Genomic DNA, 25,936 nt, shown 5'->3' with positions numbered 1-25,936 from the left:
TATAACCAAATTATAAATGCGGTTACTTAAGCACACTTGTAAGTAATAGATAGGTCACTCGACAAGTCTGCTAGTCTCAAATTATTTTACTTCTAATACTGTTAGATTTTTCGGTTTTGAGCAACATCAGAAGAGGAGAGAAGAGGGGTGGCGAACTTCTTCAGCAGCTGAAAAATATATTGAATACTTCAGAATATTCTATCGAACAAAACGGAAAGTGGTTCGCATGGAACAGCACCGTCTTATCACCAGTGGCGGCTCCTCAGAGGAGGCAGGGGAGGCTGAGCCTCCTCTATTTTTTGGAGCTGAGCTTCCTCTAATTTTTTTCGATGAAAGAATTTATATTTTTGTAGACATTTGTTATTTTTCAGAATATTTTCTTGGATTTCATTTACTTTCATCATATATCAGGTTAAAATGTCGGAAAAATTTATATTTGCGCCCTCACAATCATAATTCACATTCACACCACTCCGCGTTTGGTTTCAGCGGCAGAGGCTTGCTAGCCGCTAGCCTCCGAACGACGATGCATCTGAATAATGAGACCCTAACTTTGACGCACCGTCAGTGTGTATTGCATTGGCTAAAACGTTGATCGGACTGCCGCTCCAAGCCGCTAGCCTCCGGCTAGTTCATCTCTTTTCAGATCAAGTCGTACAGATAACTTTATCTCTTTCTTATTAGTTGGAGCAATCGGGTGTAAGTAGGAAAAACATTGAGGTGGTTTCGCGAGCTTTCTATTCAGTGGTGGTGGTGTTTAGGCTTTACGTAGGTAAGGGTATAAAAGGAAAGACCAACACCATCACTCCCATTAATGGTATTGACAGTTACAATTAGAAACAAAACAGAGCATTTCATGAAAATAATTATAATAAAACTAAATAGTTAACGGCTTCGGTTTTAAGAAACAAATTATACTGTTGGAATTATGTATTATTTATAAGTGATAAACTGATAAATCTTCCGCTTGGGGTAAAACAGGCTATAATAATTTACAAAATTTGTCACGAGCTATAGAAAGGCAAGAAAAATCACAGGAACACATATTTTCTTCGATTAAATTAGAAACACTTGGTAAGCAAAACATTGCCAATAATTTAGATTCGGCTCATAAAAGGGAGAACTATTACGAGAAAGTTGGTGAAAATTGGGCAATTTTGAAAAGACTAATCGATGCAATATAATTTATCTGTCAACACAAGAGTGTTCTTTTCGTGGGCATGACGAAAAAAATTATTCAGATAATAAAAGATATAAAAAGTAGTGCTTTTCAAATTTGAGCCTCCTCTGAAGAAAACTTCACGAGCCGCCACTGCTTATCACCTATTTATTACCACGTCACGGACCCACGCGAGTGAACTCTTGAAGCGCCAACGCCAACATATTTGTAAACGTAAATAAGCGAGACCGACTGTACAAGCGTTATCCTTCAGTGTTCTGCAGTAGTACCGTAATAAATGTTAAGTACGGTACTGGTCAAAGAAAAAAGTTTGAAGACGGAACGAAGCGACGTCTCCAGTTTGCGTACACTATTTTATCTAAGACCGACAAAATTCAAGCTTTTTTATGATGCTATTTTTGTGATGTTGAAAGACACATCAACAACACCTGTGATTAATTTTCAAAATTTGTTGCTGTGGTTTCACCCACGTACAAATCACATAATCTTGAATACAGTTCGTCGAAAGGGTAAGTAATTCACTCACCGTCCCGTTAGCCGCAGCAGCCAGTAACATTTACTACCATGGAAAAACAGCTGACTTGTTGGTATGATCCTATCATATAAACTTGGCTGTTTGAAGACTGTAGAATAAAATGGGTTGTAGAAAAAGGGTAAACAGGTACATGAATTAATTAAATAATAACTATATAAAAGTGTATTCAATTGTTTGGGTGATTGCTGCTTAAAGTGATTCCAGCCCGTACCAGCCGTTTTAATTTTACAAAACGAATGGAGAAACTGATGTTTACTAAATTCATAAATAAATTATGGCCATGTTATGCCCACTAACCCAACCCAACAGTAGTAGAACCATAGTAGAATAACGCCGCATCTACTAATAAATAGTGATTCATTTCGACGCGTGAAGTATTACTGGTTGCCTGGGCTCAATCTCTGCTAGTAAGATATATGTATAATAGATCTATTATAGATAATGCACATTATTATTGTCACTTCATATTCTTTTTATGATACAATTTTATATGCAAGTTAAGAAAAAATCAGAAAACATTAATTTAATTGTATACTTAAAAAGGTATATTAAACTGTATTACTTCAACACATAGATGATAGTGGTTTAATTTAATTTAGGAAAGAAACGACTAGCATTTCCTAGAAAAATTTCCGTTTCACTGTTACGGAATATTTTTTTGAATATGTAAAAAAAATCAATAACTGAATTATAAAGCAGTGGTGGGGGTGAGAGAGACGTGGCTTGCTAGACTTGGTGTGGTGTGATACATCTAAAGGGCACTCATGCGTTGTTGGTTGATTTGGATGTCATATTTTCATTCAGTTTTGATGCGATGTGGTGTACGTACAAGCTGATAACAGCAACAACCTTATCAACTTGAAGCAACATATATAGGAAGTGATTTAAAAATATCAAGTTATTAGTGATTCTGTGATGGTTTATACTACACACTGGATTGTGTTGTAACTTGTAAAATTTATTTTTCTCTTACAATTTTCTGCCTTAAATAATAACAATGCCAGAAAGTAAATTACAAAACGGTCGAACCAAAGCAGTTCGAGTTTGGTGCGACGGGTGGTAAGTATAAAATTAAATTAATTTTTGATAATAACATAACCTAAAAGTTTGTTATTTGTTTTGCACCTGTAAGTGGCAAAATTATGGACTCCCTCAGCAGCTATTCCTCCTTACGATCTTCTTAAGTAAATGTTGGTGCATTATTATAAGTACCCACTACTCAGTCTTATTTAACATTGCATGAAAAAAACTTTAATAAAAGAAAATGTAACCACCCTTGATCAAAACAGTTGTAGTTACGTCACGATAATGATCCAGTAAAAATGTATACAATATACAATTATATGGTAAACAAACAGAATTTTTTAACTGATCTATTGATACTTAAGTGTGTGTACTTTACTATTAAGTACCTATATTGTCATGGTAAAATCTACTGACATCTATCTATGACATTGTGAGTGTGACATCACAGGCAAGTATTTTTCCGTCAGTGATTTATATATAGGTGTATACATAATACATATAATGGGGTAAAGATTGTCCAGAATTATATGAATTTTATGGACTCCCAACGTTAATTTGTTTCACAGCTCAGGCGTCAATTCTATTGTACAGGTAAAGAGCCTGTCAGGGGAAAGCCGATCTTTTCTGTACCTGAGTTCGCCCCGCTCTTCAGCTAAACAATAAAACTGACAACAGGGCTGTAAAACAAATTAATTTTGGGAGTCCATAAAATTCATATAATTCTGGACAATCTTTACTTGCGGATCCACCATGGATCCACCCACGACTGGTGAATTGGTCTTTATAAAGTTTGAAATCATAGATACTGATGTTTTAAGACAAAACCGAAAAATACTAGAAAGTGTTTGATAAGATTTTGTTAGCACGTTAATAATGACTGATAAAAAGTATGACAAGTTTTGTACTAGGTAGGTAGATAGTTACGGGAAACTTCCGTACCACCAAACAAGTGTCACGAATTTTAGAAAACTACTTTAAAGTTATCATGGAAATGGTAAAAAGTTAATCAAAATTTGTTGACGTTGTTAAATAAATGTACCTTGCCATAACAATATTCTAACCCTACATATCCATGGATTGGTCAAAAAAAATACCGCCAAATTTTATAGATCATCACAAAAATGAGGCAGCTTTTTTGGAAATCTGTTTATTATATTTAAATCTCAGTAAATCTGTACTTTACACAAACGCAGTAACATGCGGTTTTACTTGTACTGCAGTAATATGCTTTTATTTTTACCTGAGCGTAAACGAAAAAAGTATTGTAATCGAGTCCATCGGACGACTTGCTAGTGTCATACTTTATCGACGTTTCATGACCCAAGAGTACCTAAAAAGGGGTCTACCGTTTCAAATTACAACATACCCCTATATTTATGGTTTATGAATCCGCATTGATTTTTTTACGCTAGGCATTCATTTTTTTTTTGCAAAAAAAACCTAAATTGTATAATAGCCTTTTATACTAGTATAAGCGACACGTGAATTATTACCTGAATAGCTTATGAGTCGGCGTCAACGCTGTATAACCCGCGAAGGTCGTACCTCCGAAACGCACATGGGCGAGAGGATTCTTTTTCTTAAACCGGAACTCTTATTATTTATTTTTTTATTTATGGAAATTATTACCAAAAAAATTAATAAGTATATTTAACTTTTAAAGAAGCGGGATTTGTCAGAATATACTGTAGGGACTAGGGAAGTTTTGTTTAAATAACTTTAGATTTTTTTTCCAAGTGTCCTAGAAACACGGTAAGGTTATTGTGAGCATCAAAGTTGACATCATCTCAAAAATTATAAAATTAATCTACTGAAAAAAATCGCTCCAAGGTGCAACAATGGTAATAGTTCTTTATTGTTTATAACTTCTTACACACGATGTCAGACAAAAATGGATACATATTATTCATTTCAGATCGCTAAAAGTAGCTAAATCTAGTGTCTTTATTTTTTGAGTTATGTCACTGTGAACATTAATTTTCCATAAAATGTCAATAATGTCAGTCTATATATCTGATTCGTGTACAAACTTAAATTCTGGGTCATCCGAATCTGATTCCGCCAAATTTGTAACCACGGGTGGAATATTGTCAATAGGTGAAGTTAAGGCTGTCTTTTCGTTTTGGTGGACTTCGTCGTTCGATGTAGGCGGAAACTGTTTTCGTTACACGAAACAAGTATAGAAATACGTCATAAAATGAGAGATACTTCTATTTCAGTAAATAAACAAAGATAGGTTTTAGCCGCTTGTTAGACCGACTGCCAAACACTTCTTTCTTTCGGGATTGGTCCGTACCCGGAAGTAATAAATCTGAAATGCAAGCGGTACACTTTGTAGTGGACCGTAGCCGATATGATTTTGTGAGAGGTAAACCAGCGTTAGTTATTTAAAAAATTGGTCTAAAGAGTTTAAACAGTACTTCCCTCGCAAAACGTAACGACTGCATGTCTATTATGTTTTTTTTTCCCAGTAGATTTCAAAGCATTCGGTTTTGTAGTTCCTGAGTAAACCAATAAAAAAATTTACGCATTCATTATTTTTTGAGTCACCCGCTATATGCAAATTAAAAAAATATGAATGGAATGATAAATTACAAGTACAGACTCATCATATTTTGTATATTCTAGATAGGATTTATTCGGCAAACTTTTGAGCTGACGTCATCAGTTTTTTGGAGAAGATAACCAAATATGTTTTGACTAAAAATTTATTATGCTCTTTATAACCTTAAAACATCTGCAAGATTTCAAAGCATTCGGTTTTATAGTTCCTGATTAACTCAATAAAATAAATTCACGCATTCATTAATTTTTTGAGTCACCCTGTATATGGAAATCGAAAAAATTTGAATGGAATGATAAATCACAAGAAGAGACCCACCATATTTTGTACATTTTAGATAGAATTTATTCAGCAAAATTTTGTGGTGACGTCATAAATTTTTTTAGGGGGGACGACCAAATACATTTTGATCAAAAATTTACCATGCTTATGATAACTTTAAAACATCTTCAAGATTTCAAAGCATTCGGTTTTGTAGTTCCTGAGTAAACCAGTAAAATACATTTACGCATTCATTAATTTTTTTGAGTCACCCTGTATATGCAAATCCAAAAAATATAAATGGAGTGATAAATCACAAGTACAGACTCATTATATTCTGTACAGTTTAGATAGGATTTATTCGGCATACTTTCGAGCTGACGTCATCAATTTTTTGGAGAGGATAAGCAAATATACTTTGACTAAACATTTATTATGCTCTTTATAACCTTAAAACATCTGCAAGATTTCAAAGCATTCGGTTTTATTGTAATCGTAATTTAATTGACTTTCCCAATCCGTAAAAAAAATATATGTTGAAATTAAAAATGCGTTTGCGTCAAGACACTGACGATACATATGCGTCATATTTGCAATGTACTAAATTAAATTTCCCTTGAAGCTAAAAACAATGGCGTTTACAAAATTTCAATATCTCTATCCGTTCTGAAGTTATTAGGCCGCCGAGTTTTACCTGAGACACCTGTGTAGGTGTGTGTTTTTTTCTTATTTTTATATTTAATATATTACCGCAATAGAATCATCTTCGTTTTTATTATTCATTTCATAATGACCGTCGTCCGTTTGCGATATTTTCTATACAAAAGGGCAAAAAGGGTGTTATGTTTATGATCTTTCCCTAGAATTCTAAATACGCCAAGAGAGAATAGTGCGGTATACAACAGGCATGCGGTGTTGAAATCGAGATTTGGCCCCGCCTCTCGGACAACCACCGTTTCACGTTTCACTAGATGAATTCTTCGCACACTGTGAAAAATGTTACAATTTTATGTACATTTTTTAGTGTCATTTTTTAATAATTTTAATCGGGAAAAAACTGTACGTTTTATTATTTTATTTTCTATGTCATCATGGCTTTAAAATTCGACGTTGTAAGGAAATGCGAATATACATTTTATTTTTTTATAGACAAACTATAAACAATTTGAAAAAAATGCTCCCATCAAAACATGAAAAATATTTTTTAGAACGGTTTTGTGAAAACTGCATCTAGATAACTCAAATTATAACGGAAAAAAATTAACAAAACTGCATAATTCCACCGGAAAAGCAGCCTTAACTTCTCCGATTTTGAGCTTATTATAAAAGTCTTTGCACTGCACCCATGATAACCCTAAATAATGTGACAAATATTTTTGTTACTTTAAAAATTTTGCGCCACCTCTTAAAGAGCCGCCAACCTTTAAGTTTTAGTGAATACAAGAATGCATCTGAAACGACAAAAAATTACTATTAGTCATGTCTAGCTTTTGTTTTATCGATTATTATCTTAGAAAGGACGTGTGCAATATTTATGACCCGAATGACACAAGGAAACTGTCAGTAATAATTATTGCCTAACTTATTTCGATGATTTATTGGTATTCAATTTGTTTCACTTTTGTACAGTATTTGTAAGGTTTTTTTTCGCATTGTTCACTGATTAATTTATTTGTCGTTATCACTTATCAGTCACGTTCATTATGACTTATCATGTGATTTTTGATATTTAGAAAAAGAGGCATCTTTGCACATTCTTTTATTGGTTCAGAAGAACTATTTTATTTCCTTGGATTTAAACAGCGAATTAACCATAAAAATATGCTTTACTAGTCTTATTACTTGTTGCTGACGAATGATTTTTACAAACAGATTAAATTTTGCTTGTTACCAGAGACCCTGATTCCAATAATATAATAGATATTTAGTGCTTACACGGTATCTACACACCCACCAATGCTTAATGCCCTAGGGTATTATTTGGCAAATAACGTACCTGAATTCTGGACCATTATAGACCAATAATACGATCGGGAAGTAATAAACCTGTAATGGTATAAAATCCTCAAAGACCTTAATTATTAATTAACATATTATTTATTATAGTAACGTGATAACGGTTAGGCAAATTTTAACAGTTTATAATACATATTATGTGTCTTATGTTTTTTTCTTTAGTCTGCTAAATTCTTATTCCGCCTGTACGAACAGATTATTGTTATATTATTTAATTTACTACAGTCAATTCGGAATGAGATCGTCCATTTTGGGTAGGTAGCGATTTTGGGGGGGTTTGTAAGGGGGGTTGGCCGTGAGACCAAAACTAAGTTTTCGGAACTAAATCTTGTAAAGAAGGGGACAATTAGTTTTTTTTATATATCTTCGTAACGGTGATTCTGACCAACATTTTTTGAAGAGATTTTTTTTAGACATGAAAATTTCAATCGTAGAATTTGGTCTCTTTTTGAGGAGCCACCTTGTACATCGTCACATTTGGTTCTGCACTGGTAAAACATTAGAAGACTGCATCAGAATCTTTCATCTCAAATATTTCATATTTTTCTGTCCATAACCGTTTTATTGCTAATGTTATGCCAAAAAATCATGAATAAAACTTACAGATACTATCTACAAAATTTTTCGTCGGTTTCACGGTTACGGAGCTAATGAGAGGATGGTGGCCGAATGACAACGCCCCCAGTCCCGAAAACTCAGATTTATACTCACGGTCTACCACCCTATGGATCCATAAAAAAAATCGCTGCATACCGAAAATGCACGAGTTCCCCTTTTTTAACGCCGAATTTACTGGATTAATAATAATTGTTGTGTTTTTAATTGAGCCAGCAGCAAGACCACCAGTATGTTAAAAATAAATAAAAGCGCAAAGACTGACGCATTAATTACGTTTAAATAAATTTATCTTCTATTATGCTTAGACTAAAATATTGTTTTTTTCGTCTTACACCATGTTTTTAATTTAGTGTTAGCCTTTAACTTACGGAATGTAGGTATCATATCTATCCCTAGAAAAATTAAAATTCCATTCCATGAGTCACTGATATTTCAATACTTTGCATAACTTTTAAACAATCTACCTGTAACTGATAAGGTTATACCTTATATTCGTGTTTATAAATTTCAAGGACCTATAATATTATCTTTACGATGAATTTTGTTTTGGTAAGCAGGTAGTTATGAAATATTTACCGATTGTTTATTTTTTAAACAAATAAAATACGATGATTTCGATTTTAGGTTATAATTATTGTAGTTATAACTAATTATAAATTTTTCAGTGATAGCTTATCTATTTGTTTCAAAATAAAATTTTAGTTCTACATACGAACAGTTACTTTACCTACTATGTGTAAATTGCAACTGTGACAATAAATTAATTAAACAGTGGCTTGTATGTATTGATTGTAAAGAAGGCGTCTGTATTGTGTACAGTTAGAATTGTTGCCAAACTCACCTGAGGCACAGCATATCCTGGGGTAGCAACTTTTTTTTTGCGAATAAAGATATTCTTTTATTTTCTTAATTTACTGGCATTAACCAAAAACAAAGTATAGAGTACCAAACTTTCGAGGTTAATTAAAATAAAAAAAATGCTAATGCTATTTACAATGCCCATTTCTTAAATGACCCACATATTACAAATTTTATAATTTTAAAACAATAATAACATGACAGATAAGAAAAATTTGGTTGGTCTTAATAACTGATTATCATAAAAAACAATAAAAAAGCATAAAATTTGTAGTAATATGGAAATGGAAAAATATAAACACCAAAGGCCTGTACCGGCAAAAAAATGTGTGTAATTTTTGTTGAGTGGCTCATTATATGTTAAGAAACTGCAAAGGTACTTACTTTATGAATTATCTATTTGTGTTGCGTAGATCAACGGTGTTATCTACTGTGGGTCATGATCTAAATTTTGTGTACGGAATCGATAACTCGATAAAACTATACAGTGAATGATACTAAAATATTTCTCATTAAAAATGTATTTCTTCATAATTACTAAATAAATGTACTAAATATAGTTCTTTTTATCCTTCATTACATTTTTTATTTTTACTTTTCGAGCGTAACCTAAGCAAATATTGTAATCGAGTCCATCGGGCGACTGACTGCTAACAAATTTTTTCGACGGGTCATGACCCCTAGAATTCAGGAAGGGCCTCCCGTTTCCGTCTGTCTGTCTGCCTCTGTCCGTCCGTTCGTTCGACGATTTTTCTTAGACAGATAATCTCCGAAACTACCAGACTGATTGTTGTCAAATTTTATATGCGTAATAATTATGAAAAGTTAGTATAACGCTAACCAAACTTCGTCCACCAATAATGGATTTTTTATAATAACCCCTATATGAAAATAAACATAGAATCACAGGCAAGGGACTTTGCAGCATATCTGCAATGGGTTTTTCATTACAGAACTGTGAGATAAGGTAATTGTCTTTTTATTGGAGACAAATGTATCGTTTTTGACACACACATTGTAACAATAACACCAGTGTTGTGTTCCTTATTTATTTATTCGTCACAATATAAATCATACAAAGATTTAAAATATTGTGGTATTGGTTTATTTAATCATTTATTATTATCAGTTATCCATTTTATTTAAAACCTAAATAAAATGAGAAAGAATATGTCTGTACAGTGGGGCAATCCTGAATTATTTTGCAATTGTTCGTCGAAAAATTCCATAGTAATCATTTTTTACCAATCGATGAATGTGAAAAATCTTGTGAAATCAGTTACGAAGTTTGACTTTTTTTTTGTTTCAGTTATGATATGGTTCACTTTGGTCACGCAAACTCTTTGAGACAAGCGAAAGCCTTAGGAGATTATCTAATAGTCGGTGTTCACACTGACGAAGAAATTACCAAACATAAAGGGCCTCCGGTATTTACTCAAGAAGAGAGGTATAAAATGGTTAGAGGAATAAAGTGGGTAGACGAAGTAGTGGAAGGAGCACCATATGTAACTACTCTGGAAACTTTGGATAAATATGATTGTGATTTTTGTTGTCATGGAGATGACATTACAATGACCGCTGATGGAGTAGATACTTATCATATGGTTAAAACTGCCGGACGGTACAGGTACTGTGCATTTTTTAAATATTTTAAATTATTTCAGTAATTTGTCAAAAAAAAAAATAAGATTGGACTTTTTTTTTCAAAGAGAGACGTAAATATGTTTGGTAGTGACACAGTTGCTTAGTTACTGTAAATATGAAAAATGTTGTTTTGCATTTCGTTTGATAATTCATTATTTATACCGCAATCACTAAAAGTAACTTATCTAGTTGAAAATGCAAATTTATTGAAAAACATTCCATAAATACAGCTCCGTTAAAGTGAAGTCTACTTTGGAAACCGTAAGTTAAAAATTTTTAAAACGAAATTAAATACAGGGTTATTTATGAGAAGTTCCTTAAGTAAATAACGGGTGTTCATTTGCAAAAATCTGATATCATAAATGTATTTTTAGTATGTTACTAAAAATTCCTAGTTTTATTTAGCATTAAAAAGTATTAATGCTGACAGTAAGCCGTGATAAACAACTTATTGTTCACTTGCATTGTATTTCTTAGTAGTATTTCATAAGGAGAATAGGCAACGTCTTTGGGAAGTGTTCCTGCAGAAATCACACACACACACGGATTTTATTAATTTCACACAAAAACGAAATGAGATGCAAGTTTCTCGAAAAGTGATCCCTGCTATTGTCCTTAAGAAAACTTCTGGCTATAGCTTACCACTGAGTTGATGCTATGAAGCTGGTTAGTTCTTAGAGCTGACGTAATAATTTATAATAATAAAACAACTTTAGTACATCACTATTAAACATTTCATTAAAAAGTATTTTCAAATGTACGGTTGCTAACCGGACATCGCTATTTCCCATATTTCGTGGTTGCAATAACCGCACAACTATGAAAATCTTTGACTTAAAGTCTGTTATGGGAACAGATTTGCTGCATTATGAATTATGATATTGCCTCCGAAATCACTGTATAATAATAATTAAAATTGTATACACACAAAAATAAGTGTTACTTTATGATCACTTTATTAATCATCTTGAATATATCAGGAATTTATTTTTTTCTAGTATGAATCATAAAAAAGTTATTTTTGTGACCTTCAGTTGTATGTAACATTTTTCCATTGCTCACCGGCGACGGGTATTTTTTATTGCTGTTTTTTAAAAAAGTGTATTTACCAATGTTCCATTTGATTTTTACTTTTCACAATTCCTGAATGCACAGTTTTTTTTTTAATAAATTTTCTCGTTTCTTTCAGAGAAGTACAACGGACTGCTGGTGTATCTACAACTGATCTAGTTGGTCGCATGTTATTGCTTACAAGAAACCATTTTCGACAAGGTGAACATGAGTATGACGTTGAAAAAGAACATTCTTCAACAATGGGCCAAGACTCTTTAGCAAGGTCACCATGGACTGGATGCTCACAGTTTTTACCAACAACTCAGAAAATTATTCAGTTTTCTGATGGGAAGCCGCCCAAACCAAGCGATAGAGTCATTTACGTAGCAGGAGCCTTTGATTTGTTTCATGTGGGACATTTAGACTTTTTAGAAAAAGCCAAAGAGTGTGGAGATTATTTGATAGTGGGGTTACACACAGATCCCGTTGTAAATCGTTACAAGGGTTCCAACTATCCGATTATGAATCTACATGAACGTGTTTTGAGTGTACTGGCGTGTAAATATGTTTCCGAGGTCGTTATTGGTGCCCCTTACACGGTAACCAAAGATCTTATGGATCATTTTAAAGTTGACATTGTAATACATGGGACCACACCTGTTATGAACGATGTTGATGGAAGAGATCCATTTGCATACCCTAAACAAATCAAAAAATTTATTACTGTCGAGTCAGGAAATGATATGACTACTGAAAAAATTGTTGATCGAATTATTAGAAATAGATTGGAATTTGAAGCAAGAAATGTAAAAAAAGAAAAGAAGGAACTGGAAGTCATAAAATTCCTAGAAAAAGATAAATTAAAAGGTGATATTATTGATATTAATTGTTAATTTATATTGTTTGTTGTTTATACAAGTACAAATTTATTAGGAAGAACGATAAAAATTTAAGTTTGTTGTTAATTTTGCTTTACTAGTCAGTTTTATACCAAATATTTTACTTAAATTAACGTAGTCTGCGCAAAAGCATATCACTGTGCTGAGTACATTGAAATTGTAATGTTTACGTATTTGAGCTTGTTTCCGTTTATCATTCCGTTATTCACAAAATTAAATGAATTATTATAATCATATACATAATAGTTAACTAGGCTTGCCTTCACTGAACTATTTATTTCTTTTAAGAGGAATGGTAATATAGTCAAGACCTGTAGATATTGAAATTAAGTGTACACAGTATGTTATACACAGAAAAATAATGCAAGTGAAAAAAAAGCAAAAAAGACTTTGCAGGTTTCTGGACTACTTTAACCTTTGACATTATTCGAATTAGAATCTTAATCATTGCTTAATTAACTTTTTCATTGCAAAAAAGTTTCGTGGTGTTAAGCACTTACTTATTTACGGAAGTGTATAGTTGAACTTGATGAACTGTTACAAATGAATTTTTGTATTTGTTGCCACATTTAACTACAGGACAAAGGTTAATGGACTTTTTGATAGCATCAGTTATTCGAATAGGTACTCATGTAAATCCAGAATTGCCTTATTATGCCAAATGTTGCGTTGTTTTAATGTTTACTTATTTTAATTTAAAAGACGTGTTTGTTATATTTTCATCATGTAACATTTTTATGCGGTACCAAGCAAATGTGAACTTTTGTTTAGTTATGTCATAAATCCAAATCTTATTACAAAAAATTTATATGTAAAAAAGTGTATTTAAGAAGCAAAAAAATATGCACCTAAATTTTATTTAATGGAGATGTTACTACTGCATCATGGTAACAAACCAGTCAAGTTTCATTAGTGCAATGATGTAGTGTTACGATTGCTAGAAATTATATTAGGTTAAGTTTGGTTTTATGAGTAAATACACTTAATGAAGGAACCTGCAACGTTTATAGTTTCTTTGGATTTATTTTTATATTGTTCCTAGATTTTAAAATGATTTGTTAAATGTAATCTAAACTTGTTAAAAAAAATATTAAAAATTACCACTCTGAACGCAACATTTAATTATTATTTGTTAATAATGCGAGTACTTTATATCACAGAAATAGTAGACATCATTGTCAAGTAATTCAGTTTCTATTGTAGAGAGTAGTTTTAAAATATCAGCAAGACTTTAAACGCTGTGATTACCACCCAACATCCGACGGTCCGTAGTCTCCAGCGCAGCTTGGATAAATAGCTCTTCACCAGTGTTTAGTTATCGTTATGATAGTTGGCATTAATGTACCATATTTGAAGTTTTGGTTCTCAGTTTAGTCATATTTATAATTACACGAATAGAATGAAATGGATATTGAAAAGCGATTTGAGTAGATTAGCCCCTAACAGTTGTTACTGTACTTTAATTACAATAGATTTTTCATTATAAGTGTATCATAGATTGACGTTTCGTAATTTAAAGCATGACATTTATTTGTATTCAAATTTTTCGACTTTAATAAATTAAACCTCTTATTCCTTGACCAACATAGAAAGCGAATTTTTATTTATATTAATTGTGTAGCAAAATTAATGAAAAAATTACAAACGTCAGTTAATGAAACCGATTACATAAGTTAGTAGAAGTTCTATTCAATTTTTTTTGTTTATATTTAATACGATTAGTGAAAAATATGCTGTACAACTAGGACGAAGTAGTATTGATTTCTCACAAGTGTGACTGACAAATAACAGACCTACTTCATTCACGTTGTATATAATTTTTACTGGAATACTGTAACTGTACAATTTGATATGATATACTTATTTGAATTATAATAGGAAGAAAATATTTTACTCAATATTGATTGATTGTCAATATAACATAACATCATACAACAGTACTCTAACCAAAAATTATAGTCTGCAATTAAGTAACGTTGTATTAAACTGTAGTATCAGGAAATACGTTGGCCTTCGTTATGAGCAAGTGTTATTTGTACAGGGCTAAATTACAGTACCAAATTTGTATCCCTGATTATTACAGTTTTGTTTCATAAGAGAAATGTAATTATAAAAAATTGGAGCTAAAAATTTTCAAAAAATTTATTGTGAAAGCTTTAAATGTTAATATCACGGACGTTGTATTAAGAAGACGGAAATGTATGTTTGGTGTGTTGAGAAAGTGGCCCATTCGTTCACTCCTCAGTTGCCATTTACAATCTTTTTTGAAACATCCCGTCGGCTAAAACGAGGAAGTCACTGCCACTCGTTTTTTTTTGCTAAACTTTTTTACATCGATTTTCGTTAACTACTCTCGTCGATTGTTTTTGTTGTGTTCACTGTGTTTGGTGAAACCAATTAAGTTTTCATCACTATTTATGTTTAAAATATTTCCATACGGTTGGTGGAGTGATACAACTGGCTTGTCACTACTGCACGCTCCTTCTCTCTCTTTAGTTACTGCTTATGGCTTTTCGTAGGAGGAGTCACATATTTGAAATGATACCGTCCTCTTAATATAACATCTTTGGTTAATATGTTATAATTAAAATCCTTGGTGAGATCAATCGCCATTAGAAATTTTGTTTAAAACTCATTTCTTGGCGCAAGTGCAGTAGGCTTAGTTTAATGATTTAATTCCAGGGTACGTATAGCTTCATACCAATTAAATTTTATCTTTATGTGATTATGTGTCTATACATCTAATATATTGTTCATAAATGTTTTGTCTATTATTAGTAATGTATATACCTATCAAAAATGACGAATGTAAGTGTTGAAACTGGCTCTTCGTTTCAAACCCAGTTTCATGAATCTTTGACATAACGTAAGTGAAATTGTCATCATTTAGACAACAGCGTAAAGACCGCACCCTCCCATTCCAAGACATAAATTTAGTTTCTAAAATCTAAAAGTTTGAAAAAAAAACTGGTTTTACAATGACGCTATTATGTTGTTACGGATCTCAGTTTAAAACGTTTTATCCCTTCTTCTCAACACTCAACTCATCGCCATCCAGAATCTTTGATTCTATACTGCTAAATATAATTTATTCTGTTGTGTCAATGTGTGAGGCCTGTGAATTGTGGAGTTATTACTTGAAAAAACTCAAATTTGGTTTTACAAGCGTCAACTACTTCGTTATACTATATTCTGTATGATTCGTTTAAAAATCGGTGCGATCAAATTGATTTACAGGATCATGAAATACTCATGCAACTGGTTTGAAAAAACGTTCCTCATGAAACCAACAAGAATTTGTGCTTGTCGACTACTTCAGCTTAATAGGCAAGATAGATATAACTGAGCTACGGAACCTAAGAAAACGGTTGGTGATATCAAAATTTTTAGGACTCAGACAAACTAGTTAAACACTGAAAAAGGTCGTTTTGGAAATGTTTAAACACAAATTGAAGTCGATGGCTGCAACTCAAGAATTACCAATATTATCAACCTTTTCCACCCAGTAGCTCTCACCTACCAACTGGTTATTTGTCATTCAAAATTTATTTTATCAAAATACAAACGTAGTAGCTGGTAAATGCTGCCATTAGTATAGGGATCGTAGCATTTCATGCTAGTGTTGGTTTTATTTAGAAAAAAATAGTTAGCGGTGGGCTAGTTTTAGTAAAAGTTCTGAAAATAATAATTTCGCAGTACCTACTGCAAAGGAAAATCGATAAGGAAAACTGAAGATTTGTTCCAAATAGCTTAGTCGTCGATGGTAAACATCGTAAAATATTACGCAGACAGAGGAATAAAAGGTAAAATTCCCGGTAGGCCACCACACTTGTGAAGCCGCGTGATCAATGACAACTGATGAAAATTTATAAAAGTGGACGACGGAGTACTTCAAGAGAAATTACCACTTGCTGGAATAGCGATAACCAACTAAATTTTTCAAGACAATATTGTCGCGAATGGATACACAAATCAGGTCTTGGTTTTTACACTGTAAATCTTAAATAAAGCTATCTTTGATGGACTTTATTATTTATTTATATTATTTTAGGCTAAAGTAAAACCACAATTAAAAACTGGCCACAAGAAAAATCGGTTAAAATGACTAAAATAAAAACTGGAGAAAAGTAATATATAACGCTGTGTCCAAATTTGATCACTGGCTGAGATAATAGTCGAAAAAGAGTTATTGAAATAAAAAAGGAATTTTAATATGGATTATCTCAAACAAACAGTCAAGTTTGCAAGCGGAAAAATGGTTTGGGGGTGCATGTCTATTAACGGAATTTAAAGACCAGTTAACAGCGTTCATGGAAGGGAAATTACAAATGAAAACAAATATCAAGAGACTTTGTAAAAAAAATATTAACATCTACTGAAGCAGTCTATCCTGTTGATATTTATATTTTTCAACAGGATGATGCCTCAAGTTACACACCTACAACACTTATTACCAACGGGCGGAATAATATCTCAGACGCTCGTATTTTTTTCTACCAGTGCTGCCGCGTCGATACTTTGATTACAAATATATTTTTCTTTTGTACTATATCAACATAATATAACATTTCAAGATCACAAATCTGTAGTCCTGTGGTTGAAAAATTAATAAGGGCACTGAGTATTATTATTTGAAGTAATACAGTAATATAGTAGTTTTTTTACTAGCTGTAAACACTCCTAGAGACGCACTGGCTACGACGTTGTGGACCAGATCAAAGAGTCCCCGCTACTCACCGTAAAACACACTTTACTTCAACTGGGGAATTGCAGTCGCAAGATAAATTTCCGCGCACTGCTTATTACAAAGAATAATAATATAAATGTTTGCCCTGACCATTGAATAGCCCAGATCCTAATCTAGTAGAGACGGTATGGCGTGGAATAAAAAAATATTTAGGAAATCATCCATGACAAGCGATTGTCAGTCTTCAACAGGAAATTTAGCGAGTGTAGGATACGGTAACAACCCCTGTGTATTGCAGAAAATTAGTTGAAAGTATGATGGTAAGAATTCCTGCAGTTATTAAGGCAAAAGGAGATGTGACCAGTTACTGAATTTGCTGTGTCCCAATATTTATGTGTCACAAAATGTTACGTTGTTTTAGAGTTTTATGTCACTGTTTGAGTTAGAAATCAGTTTTTGTTGTGCTGTAAACATTAACAGTTTTGCAAAACGAATTAATTTTAAAATTTTAATTATCTAAAATAAATTAAATTTTTGTTAAAAAGTTTGGTGATTTTTTTATAAACATTTTTTGTCGTCCCAATATTTAGTTGTTAGGGCTCGTAGCAAAAAATGTTTATTGTTTTATTGTAATGAATTTTTCGCAGTAAAAAAAAATTTGGAAAAATCCGCAGAAGCGAGTGCGCAACTGATTTCGACGAAATCGTCTGAAAGATATTTAAAGAGAATTTAGCGAATTTTGAAAGTGGCGATCGAAAAATAATGTACAAACAATTGGCGAGGAAATCATGTTTGCATTTTTCTTAGCTTTTGTGAGAAATTAAATGTTCAATCAAATGATTATTTCACAAATTAATTGTTTTCAGTCTAAGAAAATGTGTCCGTCATTATTATGGTCAAAATATTCTATGATAAAATCATTCTTGCTTATCAATCAAAATGTTGATATCTCCAGCTTCACAAAGTTAGTAGTGTTTCTTAAGAAACCATCAGTTGATCACCAACCGAAACAGACAGACATTAACCAGGGAGGAGATTTACAAATTTCTGCAAGAAGCTCCCACTGATGAATATCTTCTGATAAAATTAAGATGAACATTATAACAATAAACACACACTGTAAGCTGTTTTCTTTAATTATACGTATAGTGGTAGCCATGATTGGAACAGCCGGCGCCGGCGGTTGCCGGCCGAAAGAATTGCATTACATATCATTGGACGAAATTCAAGAAAGTGAGTCCCAGTTGGCAATTACTATTTCTCATATAAAGACGAATCAAATAAGGATTTTTACTATAATTAATGAAGTAAGACTGAATTTTTTAAAATTATTCTAAAAATATGTATCACTAAGACCAAAAAATTTAAATAACAAAATGTTGTTTTTGAGATATAGAAATCGCAGGTGTATACTACAAAGGGTAGGAATTCATTCAGTTGGAGCAATGCCAAAGAAATTACTTGGAGTAATTTAAGGCTCCGAGTCAAGTGCGGATATTTTACTGTATGTAATGTTTAATGTATTACATTTTTTGTGAAACCGTTAATTACAATAAAAATTAATTTAAAATTTAATACTGAAATCTGTTTTTCTATAAATATCTAGTGGTGCATTTCGTTCGTTTCTAATTAGGGCCCAAAAAAATTAGTAAATAAACAAAAACCGTCATTTTTTGCAATTTTTGTTTCAAAGTTTTTTGCAATAGAAATATTTGGGACGAGGTTCCTTTAGGCATCTAGGGCGTGACGGACCTGCTACTAAAAACTCAAAAATGAGGTACAACGGGGTTTATCAAGCTTTTGAAGATTGGTGTAAGGCTAATGGAAATAAACGCTTATTGCGTACTTGAACGGACAAATTGACGGATATCAAATCAAAAAATCAAGCCTTGCCGGGTCTTCGAAATTTGACAGTTAGTGGAGAAAATAATGCTGTTATAAAAAATAAGAGCGCTTTGTCTACGATTAACATGTGCAGTGTACAAAATACAACTGTAAATATTAATATTAATTAAATAAAATTTAAAAAAAAACGTTTAAATATTTCCCTGCCTAGGCAGGGAAATGCAATTTTCGCTTCGCATTTGCTGCGCGAAAATGGTACTTTCGCTCCGGTTTCAGAAAAGTGTTCTTTTCATTATTGTAAGCGTTTGGTGAAAGACAGTAATCAAACCACTAAATCGTAAGTACGGTAAATTTATTCATTCAACGTGAAACTAGGTCAGATAAAAACTGCACAGAAGCAATAACTGATATGTATGAGGCCCTGTTCACTTCCGATTTATTTGTGAAAAAAAAACAAGAATTTAAAACAGTTCCCAAAAAGTTACATGTTCACTTATGAACGTTTTTTTAAATTTATATTTCCAATATCTGAAAACAAATATACCCTACATTACTACAAAAACTGATTTTAAATCAGGCAACTATTGGAACAAGCATTTTTGTATTTCTCTCACTAATTTAACGCTACGATCACAAAATTGTGAAACATGTACTGTTAGTTTCAAGTCCTCTCAATAATACATGGACATGTAGGCCGCTTGGAAGTCATTTTATGCTTGGAAAATTTTCTGACTGTTTAACTTCCAAATTTGCATTGTTTTGAGTTATTGTCTTATCGAACCTTATGTGTAATTGTTTGAATCTGATAACAAATTTACAGTTCTACATGTAGACGTAACGGAATATATTACTTCCAAACAGACTCGAATCATATTTTTTACGAGAAGTATTATACGTGTACACGTGTAGTGGCGAAAAAACTGTCACAGTAATAGCAATAGCAGTGTGTCGTTTCTAGATTATGCACCAGTTGCATAGTAAACAGTTACAAATAATCTATAAAATCAGTAAGATATTTCCGCATTAAGAATCTAGGTTACTCTAATGAATGCACTTGAAGATAATATGAATATGGTAAATAGCTGCTTAACACACATACGTTTTTAAGGTGTCTGGAGTGCGGATGCAATTAAAGCCGCTTTGATATAACGTGAACCAGCCGCTGGGGACTTTGGCTATGTTTGTTTCGTAGGCACTAATTTGTAGGCTTTCCGCTTCACTTATTGGTAGATAAGGTCAATTAATCGTTTTTTTACCCACTGTTACACTGCGGATACTTAATTGTTCAGTTGACAATAATAATATTGTATATATGTTTTAACAAAATTCATTTCTCATGGTTTTGACACAGCTTGCCATATTTTGTGCGATTCAAATTTAGTAGTAGGTAAGTACAGATATTTAAAAAGTTTATCAACCGTTGGGACTGAAATGAGCTCTGAAATAATACTAAGGGGACTAAATTTTTGAAAATTTAGTGACCCACAGCCATGTAAAAAATACAAAAATATTTAAATTAATTGTTTTGTCACCACTCTCGATAGATTTAGTTTCAATATCTTTCTACAGTGTTAATTTATTTCTGCTGTAACGAAAAAAGCGGTGTTTTAGATCCCATAAGTAATACTAATAACACATACTTACGTCAAACAGAGAACCTATTGAACTAAATGTAAGATATTTTATACTAGCAACTAGGATACCTCTTTCATTCAGAAAGGAAACAAAAACAAAACTTGTCATCGTCTTATACAATTATGTTACCGTGTTATGTCGGATTAAACGTGAATAACTCGTAACGTAATAAAACATCGAGGCAGAAACTGATTCCATTCCAAACTAATAAGTCACAAAAATCTCTTGAGCAATATATTATTTGTCGAAATTTGACTGTAGTTTTTTCATAAAAAACTAAGATATAAGTACGATATTCCATTTTATAGCAAGGTATAGTGATGAAGTAGATATTTTGATTTGAACAATAACTAGTCTTGTAGCGAATCTTATTGCGCGTGAGGAAAATTTCTTATTTGCTTTTAAAATTATTTTATACTTTTTTAAGTACATATAACAAAAAAAGTGGGACAAACAAAACGGAAGATTATGCTAGAATCGAGCAATTATTCAAGATTGTGATGATACGATGACTAGGTATAGATAATGTTTTAGACGAAAAGAAATTTATAATTGCTACAACACTTAACACTAATAAAACACAAGTCCCTCGATCATTTGCAGTAATTAATCAACCAAACAGTTTTTTAGAAATATTACAAAAATATTTTGAAGTGACCGATTTGTTATGTTTACAGGAATGGTAAATGAGCTGACGTGACCTGACCAGACATTTTTTTTCTATGAAAAGGGAAACCGTGATGGACACCAGGGACCTAAGTTCGACCGTCCCTGGTAGTGCCAGGACTTTTACGGGCTAAAACCCTTTCCTTCTTCCGTGTCCAAGTTCATCCTAGTCATCTTCCCATCTTCCCAATTATTTTTTTTTATTATTCTTTCCCTTCCTCACTTTTCCTATTTAGCCTGTCGTTATTAGTTGGTACCTGTCCTGACCTGACCTGACCTGACCTGACCTAACCGATTTGTTATGTTTATAGGAATGGTAAATGCATCAACCAAGAATAGTTAAGGTAAATACAATAGATAAAATACTTGCAAGAATTGCTCTGTAATTTAGATAATTCACAGAATTATCTAAATATATATACACAGGACATGCATTAAAAAGACTATAGCCCAATTTTCTCAGAAAATTCCGGGGTGGATACTTTATAATAATAAGAATAATAACATGTATTTAATGTCGAAAAAGATACAAGATCCATAAGACGACATATCGAAAATAAGAACTAAATATGTGCAAAAGTAATTACAAATAAAGAAATTCATATAAACTAAAAGTAAAAATGAAATTTTAAAACAAAAACGACATGGGGGATGGAAATAATGCTTATTTACAGAGACTTATATAGATACAAAAAACTGGTCTGCAATTATTTAGAACTTCCCTAGTCCCTGGAACATTGGCGAACAAATATAGTTTTCTCGAAAAATTATAAAACCAAATTTTGTGAATTCAATTTTCTTATGATAACCCCTATAAATTAAAATAATAATAAGTCTGCACTCTTAAAGCACAGGTAAAGAAGTATGCTATGCTTGTGTTTCAAGTGAGTTTTTCCATGACAAATTTTTGCAATTCCGTCATCAACATTTTAGTAAGGACACATATAATTGGGAACGACACGGGCGGGTAAGTTGGATTCAAGCCTGGCCGCTACACTTGGGTCGTGGATTCGATTCCCGCCCTGCCTCTAGTTGTTTGTGTATGTCATATTTCCTATAATTAGGCCTCGGCCTGTTGACAACAAAATATTAAAATAAAAAGATTGGTCAAAAGTTGTTTCGACAGAACTTCCCTCGCTCTGAAGTACAATGCAACATATCCAGCATTTTCGAATTGAGTTTTTTCTTTACATAATTTTGTGATGACGTCAGCAATATTTTTGCAAGGATACGTATATCAACATGGATTGGTGCAGTGTGATACTAAAAATAACAGTATTGTATTCCCAAAAATTTTCTGAGAAAATGGAGTTTTCCTGATTTGATCAATAAAATAAACTGACTCATTCATTTTTTTTGAGCCATTTGTTTAAGAAAATCTAAAAAATATGAATGCAGTTATAAATCACAAGTAAACATTCATCATATTTTGCTCATTTTGGGTAGAATTTATGCGTCAAAATTTTGAGATGATGTCATCAATCTTTCGGGAGGAAAAAACATATATTTTGATTAACAATTTACCAAGCTTACAATAACTTTAAAACGTTCGCAAAATTTCAAGGTATTCAGTTTAGCAATTCTTAATTTATTCAATAAAATAAATTGACTGATTCATTAATTTTTTTGAGTCACCCTGTATAAGCAAATCTAAAAAATATGAATGCAATAATAAATTACAAATATAGACTGATTATATTTTACACATTTTAGACAGGATTTATTCGGCAGTCATATCAATTTTTTGGGGTTGAGAAACAGACACATTTTACTTAAAAAGTTACCATGTTTGCAATAACTTCAAAACGTCTTCAAGATTTCGAAATATTCAGTTTAGCAATTTTTCATGTAATCAATAAAATAACTTCACGCATCCATTAATTTTTTCGAGTCACCTTGTATAAGCAAATCCAAAAAATGCGAAGGAAATAATAAATCAGAAATATAGACTCCACGTGTTTTGGATATTTTAGATAGGATTTATTCGACAAAATTTTGAGCTGACGTCATCAATTTTTTGGAGGGCATAAGCAAATATGTATATTTTGATTAATAATTTATCATGCTTATTATAACTTTAAAACAACTGCAAGATTTCAGGTTTTACAGATTCAAAATTAACTTGCAAAATGTTGTTTTATAATACGGCATCATAAACTATATTTTTATTTTATTTTATACAATTTAAAACCCATTTACTAAGTACAATTTTAAAGTCATGTCCTCACATTATTGGTGGGATGATTAGACAAATTTTGGTTAGCGTTTTACCATCTCCATGATATTCCTACGATAAATAAAAAATTTGACAACAATCGGCCCAGTACTTTCGAAGATTATCTGTCTAATAAAAATTCGGGACGGCAGACAGATGGACAAACAGAAACGGGAGACCTATTTCTTCGTACTGTAGGAGCCATGAAAGTTCGAGAAAACGTAAAAGTAGAAAATAGGTGGACGAACTCGATTACAATACTTCCTTCGCTTACGTTCGGGAGGTAAAAATAACAATTTGAATAGCTGCAGTGTAATCCAAATAATAACGGTACTGCATACTCTAATTTTCGGGAAAATGGGGTAAGTCCTTTTTTTTGATAGATTGATTTGAATAAAATAGATTGCCTTACGCATTTTTTTTAGTCACCCTGTTTGAATATGAATACATTGATAATAATCCACAAGTATAATTTCATAATATATCTTATCTTAGACAGGATTTATTCGGCAAAATGTTGAAATGACATCATCCATTTTGTTGAGAGGGGATAAACGACTAAATTTTGATTACGATTGACCATGCTTCCGATAACGTTTAAGACGTTTTGCAAGATGCCAGAGCTCTCGGTTTTGCATTTTCAAAATTAAATTGCGAAATGTTGTTATACAATTTTCATTTTTTTCCAAAATACTTTAAATGTCTAGGTTAAAAACTCAATACACATTCATAAACCACATGTGCAAGAATATCTTATTTTATACAATTTAAATATTATTTATTACTGTAAATTTTCGTGTGCGTTTTACCATCTACACGATATTCCTAAAATACATGTAAAATTTGACAACAATCGCTTTAGTAGTTTCCAATATACTTGCAAGATCTAATTAAAATATTAAAATCTGGACAGACGGCAGAGAGACAGACAAACAGACAGACAGACGGACGGACGGGAACGAGAACAGGAACCAATTTTTTTGTACTCTAGGAGTCATGAAACGTTGAAAAAACATGAAAGAGATGGATGGACCCTATTACAATACTTCCTGAGCGCACGCTAAAAACGTAGGAAAATATGTCGTTGTTCTCTTTAGGTATTTGAAAACATATAATTATCCAGAAATTCATGATCGCTTTATTTTTATCAAGTTTGTAAGTACCTAGAAACGAAGAATATGTTTGACATGCTGTTCGTGACATAATATATGTAAATAAAAGTTTAAACGAGAGTGAGTACCGTTGCGAAAGTATACATGCATACCCACATTGCTGTTATAAAAAAGAAAATGATTCATTAAAATTCACGTTATTTACAATTGTCTGGGGTATGCAAACTATTGTTTTATCTGAATCATAAATAAAGTAATACATATGTATACCAAACTATCTTAATTTGTGTGCCACATATTCATTTATTGTTGATATTTTAGTTTCTATGAACTAAATAATGCTTATTTTGAAGAACCTTTCATTAACTGTTTTTATTATCGATAGTTTTAGAACAAATTTTGATCATAGTTAAGGAAATAAAAATACACCAAAAAATGCAAAATGCTAATCTTCGAGGAAAGTCAGTCCCTTGTAGTTCATGAACTAATTGTATACGAAATGGAAATTGTTAGAGTTCAACATTGGACAAACCGGTGAACTAATCTGAACCATAAATATTTCTTATCATTGTACTACTGTCCGTTTGGTTATTGGTAATAAAATTTTATGGGATATATTTCCACTTCCTAAACTGTAACTGAACAGTAGCCTCAGATGCAAATGTGGCGTCGCGATGTTATTTTTATAACAAAATTTGATCTGGATTTTTTTAATATGTTTTTACTTCTCGAGAGTTCTTAAGCTAGGGAAGTATTGTAATCGAGTCCATCAGGCGACTCGCAACTTTATTTTTTTCCGACGTTTCAAGACATCTAGAATACGAAAACATAGGTCTCTCGTTTCTGTGTGTTTGTCTGCCGTCTGTCGTGTGCCTCCTGTCCGCATCTGTGTTGATTTTTACTAGGTAGATAATAATATCTTCTAAACTACCGGATCGATTGTGGTCAAATTTTGTACATTTGAAATATCGTGTAGATGGTAAAATGCTAACCAAAATTTGTCTGATTTAAATGTTATCTAACTTTTACAAAATAACATATTCCTCCACTGTAGTTTATGAATCCGCATTGAATTTTTATCCTAGCCATCCAGATTTTTGCAAAAAAATCAAAATTGTATAAC

The 25,936-nt window shown here is 32.1% G+C and overlaps 1 protein-coding gene across 1 annotated transcript; it reads left to right on the top strand.

Moving 5' to 3' along the window:
* The first annotated feature begins 2,443 nt into the window (after positions 1-2,443).
* On the top strand, positions 2,444-15,414 carry LOC135143067 (ethanolamine-phosphate cytidylyltransferase). Its single transcript, XM_064074911.1, has 4 exons — positions 2,444-2,774; positions 10,367-10,684; positions 11,891-12,621; positions 13,857-15,414. The coding sequence occupies exons 1-4, from the start codon at positions 2,713-2,715 to the stop codon at positions 13,886-13,888; spliced, it is 1,143 nt and encodes a 380-aa protein (XP_063930981.1). The 5' UTR covers positions 2,444-2,712; the 3' UTR covers positions 13,889-15,414.
* Positions 15,415-25,936: the final 10,522 nt, after the last annotated feature.

This window comes from Zophobas morio, unplaced genomic scaffold (genome assembly GCF_036711695.1).
Source record: "Zophobas morio isolate AGI-343-1 ecotype UQ-CSIRO unplaced genomic scaffold, CSIRO_AGI_Zmor_V1 ptg000058l, whole genome shotgun sequence".
Lineage (NCBI taxonomy): Eukaryota > Metazoa > Arthropoda > Insecta > Coleoptera > Tenebrionidae > Zophobas > Zophobas morio.
The sequence above is the reverse complement of the archived record's forward strand: the minus strand, read 5'-3'. Positions and strand labels throughout refer to the sequence as shown.